This window comes from Vespa crabro, chromosome 6 (genome assembly GCF_910589235.1).
Source record: "Vespa crabro chromosome 6, iyVesCrab1.2, whole genome shotgun sequence".
Lineage (NCBI taxonomy): Eukaryota > Metazoa > Arthropoda > Insecta > Hymenoptera > Vespidae > Vespa > Vespa crabro.
In genome coordinates, this window is record NC_060960.1 from 5,747,341 (window position 1) to 5,753,340 (window position 6,000).

Below are 6,000 nucleotides of genomic sequence, written 5' to 3' on the forward strand. Positions count from 1 at the left end.
TGTGTATTTTTAGAAGGAGCAGTTGAGGGTAGGCATTCGAGAGAAAACAGTAAGTCTGGTCAACATTCCCGACAAAGTTCACGGGACAAGGGTAATCATTCTCGACAGAATAGTCGTGAACTGTTGGTGAACGCACCAGTAACAGTTGTGGAGAAACCAACGACAAAAAGTATCGAGATTTATGCGACTCTACCGAAGAAAAAGACATTAAGAAGTAAAGCTACAGCCGTAAACGTCATTGAGGACGAGGAGTATATGCTCCATGATCGTCCAATTCAAAGAACAGGATTGTTTGGACGTACAAAGCGTTGCGATGACGATAAGAAGGATAAGAAACGAGCTAGAAGCGAAGAAAGAAACAAAAACATATCAAAAGACTTTTCCATAGCACCTTCACGCACTTCACCCTCTCCGAAAGGTATCAAATCGATTGAGAAGCCAAAGGAAAATATCGAGGTCGGTACAACCAGAGTTTCTCAACAAAGTAACGTGAACGTGACTGAGCAGAAACAGGGTAAAAAACAGCATAAGATTCGTAGAAAGTTATTGATGGGTGGGCTGATAAAAAGAAAGAATAGAAGCATGCCTGATTTGCGAGAAGGACAGGACAATCAGGCGAGTATTAACGTGGAAGGTACCTCGAATACTTTGCCAAAGCAATCCGTGGACGATTCAAATGTTGGTTTAAAGGGTAACGAAATGGCGCAATCTTTGAGTGGTTATCTGTCCGAAGGTCATCTGGAATTTGCTGGCAATGCCAACAATACTCTTGGGAATACGAGCAATCCAAATTTGGAAAGAAGTCGATTAATGAGAAAGAGTTTCCACGGTAGTGCCGGTAAAGTGTTACATGTAGCGAAGGTACCACCCCCACCTCCTGTTAGAACCACTTCTCAGCTTAGCAAGTCTAAGTGTTCGGGTGAAGTGCATAGCGATCAGCAAGCCGACAAGTCCACATATTCATCATCAGACGGGCAATGTTCATCTAACTCAGGAACAGGATCCCAAGATCAGAATAACAGCTATTGGAATCATATGAACAGTGGAAATTCGTCGAATTCATCGAATCGTAATTCTAATTATGCTGATTATTCGACGGAATCGCATTCCTTACCTTTCATTCCGTCTTATGGTATAGAACAAAGTGGACATTCTGCTAATGTTCAGACTAACTATAACAACAAGCCTAGAATTCAGGACGATGTCGTTCAATATGCTAATGGTATTCTTTATGAGCCTACCTATGTAATTACTCGTGCAGATGTACACAGCGAACAAAGTCCTATAAAACAACAAGGTTCTTTGGATTCTCTTCCACCATATCCGGAAAATGGAAACGTTTCTCATTCGAGACAACCGAGCGAAGAGTTCCCGCCCCCTCCATACCCATCCATTCATTCAGTTTCACATTCCAGACAAGCTAGCGAAGATTTTCCACCTCCACCGCCACCTATCGATGAGACTAATATTGGTCAAGAGAATCAACAGCAATCACTTCAGCAGCAGTTCGTTTCGAGTCAGCAACGTCAGCACCGATTAGAGACTCAACAGATTAGTACTCTTTTTGCACAATTGCAAATGAAGAACGAACAGATTTTAGCTTCGGATTCGAAAGATTTAAAAACGAGTGAGGAACAGGAAAAAGAAGAGAAATCTTCGAGCGAGACTTGGTTGAAGGAACTACAAGCTAAACAGGCAGAAAAGAGAATGAAGAAGCAGGCTTCACTTGAACAGGATATACCAAAAATTAGATCTCCATCTGTCAATACGAATCAAATGTCAAGCATAGCAAGAAGAACTAGCGATTTGATGATGAATAGTCTTGGATACGATACGGTAGGTCGGGATGTTACCGATTGTCCTAGAGTAGTGTCATCTGTCAAAGACATGGCAGCAAGATTCGAACAGAACAAGTTACAAATCAGCTCAAAAGTAGAGCCTGAATCTAAAAATCTTGTAAAACAACCCAATTCAAATTCTATCGCTACTCCTGCAATCGATACGTCACACGAACATCAACAAGTAGAGGAAACGCGATTGAAATATTCTTCAGATAGTTTAAACGCTTTTCCTAAAGTAAATAATTTCACGAATCAACCAATTCCAAGTCCAAGCTTTGAATCCACGACCAATCAAGATACTTACATATCAACAATGACTTCTGATAATTCCTGCAGTGTCCAACAGAGTGGATTAAATGCAGCCATTTTATCGATGTCCTTAACATTACCACATGAAAATGGACTACCTATTGATTATCCTGAAGATGATATTAGCGAGGTCGCCATGCAAAATACTATTCAAAACAAAACTATATTACCGAACGAAGAGGATATCGAATTGAGAAAAGTTAAGAGGAGGATAGGTAAAAAGAAGAGCGTGTCGTTTTGCGATCAAGTAGTTCTTGTTGCTACAGCGGAGGATGACGAAAAAGACTCATATATACCTAATCCAATTTTGGAGAGAGTTTTACGATCTGCCATGAACAAGCCAGAATCTGCTCAAGTACTTCGTGAAATCAGGAATCTTCAGGAAGCTGAGATGAACAGGGAAAGTACACCAAGATTCCAGCAACAAACTCTTCCTCTTAAATGCGAAGCTGACAGTGTGCCGGCGACACCATTCCAGGATCAATTGAGAAGTGTCAATCCAATTTCGATTCCTGAAAATGTTAAGCCGACATTCGGCAGGCAAAATTCTAATGATTCCATTGGTTCAATAGTAGACAAAAAAATGGCTGGATCTTATAATACTGAAACACAGGATATAAGTAGAGAAACATATCCGGGTATGATTATGCCTGGATCAAATCCACCACCAACTTCATATTCTCCACAACTTCAACAACAAATACGTTACTCTCAAAATGGATATCCACAGTATTTGCCATCACAATCTTCCTACACGCAAACTCAAACGTCGCATCCTAGAAATCAAAATGTTCCATTATCACAAACACAGAAACCAGCTAGTCCTTATCCAACACAGATGCATGGTAATCAATACATACCGTCCGTGTCTCAACAGCAAAAGAATTTGTGTCAAAAGAACACTTATCAGAAGTATTATCAATTGGAACAGCAACACAATCAGATGAATAAGCAATTGTCAGCTAGTGGTTTACAGCAGCATCAAAATGGTCTTAATCAGAGGATTTCCAATCACAACGCCAGTCCGATAACTGTTCAGTATTCTCAGCAACAATTGAGCTATCCCTCGAATCAATCGCCAAGTCCTTATCCGAATCAATACCCTCATAATAATTGTCAGAATTATCCTTATCAATCAGTGCCTCAATCAAATAGGATCAGTCAATCATTACCTCAGTATCAACCACCACCTAATCCATTATCATCGACGACGTTGTCTTATCAACAGAAACAACAGAACGTTCATAATTATCAACAGAGGTATGACAATTATCAAAGACCTCCGCAGAAGGATCAACAAAACATTTTAGCACCTAATCAAACTTATCCTAACCCTTTACAGAGTGGACAAATCCAATCGAATATGAAATATCCAGCTTATCAGCACCCACCTCCTCCTAAACAGAATAAACAAATCCATTTTCTTTCTAGTTCGAAAAGTAGCTCACCGATTAACCAAACAACGTCTTCCATACAGAAACCAAGCATAGTTACTTCGTTATCGTCTAGGAGCGTACTTTGCGATCTCTGTCGACAAAAACAGGTGATCGAACCTGCGAAATATTGTTCCGATTGTGATTTCTACATGGCTCGTTTCCAGCCAAAAAATTGAACTCGTGTCCATAGTGTCAACTTAGAATTCGTTGTTAGGTGTTAAGTCAATAGACTATATGGAATAGTGTTCTTTGTTATGCCAACGAGCTTGTGACTACCTGGCATCATATATTATTATTAATCCGTAACTAGTATTAGTAGAAATTTTGTCACGTTGACAATATGATAGGATTTACGGTATGATAGGATTTATTCGAATTAATTCAATATTTTGACAGATTATTAAAAAGTAAAAAATAAAAAGTAACAAGTTATCAAACTGAAGAGGCCAGAAAAAAGCAATTGCTGTAATCTGACAGATCCCAATTTACCAGTTACGAATTAAAATAATTATTCTGTATATACATAAGCTAATTATTAGATTGTGTAATATCGAATCAAAGACCTTCATCGAGCAGCTATTAATTCATTGACATTCGTATTATTGTATGTGTATTATGTATATTATTTTTATAAGTCTTTTAGATTTTTCTTTCTTTTTCTAGTTATACTTTTCTTTTTTTTTTTTTAATTCATCGCCATACGGTAACGTAATTCATATACCGTATAGAGGTAGACAAAATTTGCGAATCGCATATGATTCTGTTAGTTTAACAGAAATTCATTTCTATAATTTTAATTATCTATTGTGTAAATAACTTACACTATCCTTTTCGAATTTTATAATATAGCTTTACGAATTATTATTATCGAACAGTTTTGTCAATTAGAATGTATTTCCGAATCTGTTACAAACAAACAATGGTATTACGAGATTAGTTAGTTGAAAGAAAATACAGAATTGTGATACTAGCAGTGCTACGTAGAACTTACTCCTAAGTTAGGATAAAATACGTAGGGAGATAATTCGGATAAAGATAATTAGAAAATAAGAAAGATAGAAAGAAAGAGAGAGAGAGAGAGAGAGAGAGAAAGAGAAAGAATGCATGTGTATATGAATGAGTGAGGTAAAAAAAGCCTTGATCTCCAAGTAAGCGTGAATTTTATTTTGTGTTAATGAATGTTAAAATGTTACATATTATTGTACTTATGTATCATGTTATGTCATACTCTTGTTTAGATCAATGTACAAACTTTCGTTTTATTTTACTTTATTTTTTTTTTTATACTTTTTGTATAAGTATTTTGTTTTAAAAATACTTTATCTTTTTTTTCTTCCATAGACAAGTGTTTACTTTTTCTGCATTATTATTTCTTTTTTTTTCTATTCCAAACTGCACCCATCCACGATATTATTAAATTTCAGATCCGAAGAAGTTGGTAATTGTAGCTGTGATATAATTTTTATCTTTAAGGTTGCTCACTACCCTTTTTTTTTATAATAGTTTATATAATAATTTACGCCAAAAAAGAATCCAGTTCTAATACTTGACTGAATTTGATGAAAAACTTATTTTGAAGGCGAAGGTTTTATCGAAGAATCGTCTTTTTCAAATTATGAAAAAAATCCATTCCTTATGCATAAATTATTTTGGAAAAAACGATACTTTTTTGACACGATCTCTATACGAAAAAAAAATATGAAGCTTTTTCAAAAATTTTAAAAAGTCGAATCCTCGTTTAAATCTTTATCTTTAATATAAAATTTTGTTCATCAATATTGAACGAAAAATTATGTCCGGTTTTATTGATGGTGCAAACATTGCTTTCGATATTTTTCGTCAAAAATAAGTTCCATATAATGGCATCCTATGAAATCTGACGAACTACGACTACTATTAATTTTATCCCCATTACTACTAATTTTACCCTCACTACTACTAAATATACCTTCACTACTAATTTTTATATCACATTTAAGTGATGTATGTTCTGTTACGGTGAACTAGCTTATTTCCTGCTTGCTTGTGTGTTTGCATCAAACTGATCCTCAGATTTTCTGATTCATCCCAAACGCAAGGAAACGCAATTCTTACATGAAGAAGTTACGGTACTCATTCAATGATTTTGTCGACTATTTTGTCAGAAATAATGATTAATGAATACTTATATATTATACATTACCTTAATAAAAATTAAATATGAGTTTGCTTCTAAACTATCTATGAGATAGAATTTTCAGCGTTATTTTTTATATGCTTTCTATTTTTAATATTATTACTATTATTATTAATACCATAATAATAATGATAAGAATAACAAGCAGAAGAAGAAATATATTCTTCTAATATTCTATATATAAACATTCTAAATCATATATGATGACGTTAATTTATAACAAAACCGGACCATATTG

At 35.3% G+C, this 6,000-nt stretch overlaps 1 protein-coding gene across 7 annotated transcripts in view; it reads left to right on the top strand.

Annotated features, from left to right (window-relative positions):
• Nucleotides 1–4,952, top strand: part of LOC124424602 — a 58,838-nt gene extending 53,886 nt beyond the window's left edge. For all 7 annotated transcript variants that reach the window (XM_046963904.1, XM_046963906.1, XM_046963905.1 and 4 more), the window contains one exon: nt 14–4,952. In XM_046963904.1, coding sequence (XP_046819860.1) covers nt 14–3,762 — 3,749 coding nt within the window. In that variant the 3' untranslated portion in view covers nt 3,763–4,952. The remainder of the gene's footprint in view (nt 1–13) is intronic.
• The last annotated feature ends 1,048 nt before the right edge of the window (nt 4,953–6,000 follow it).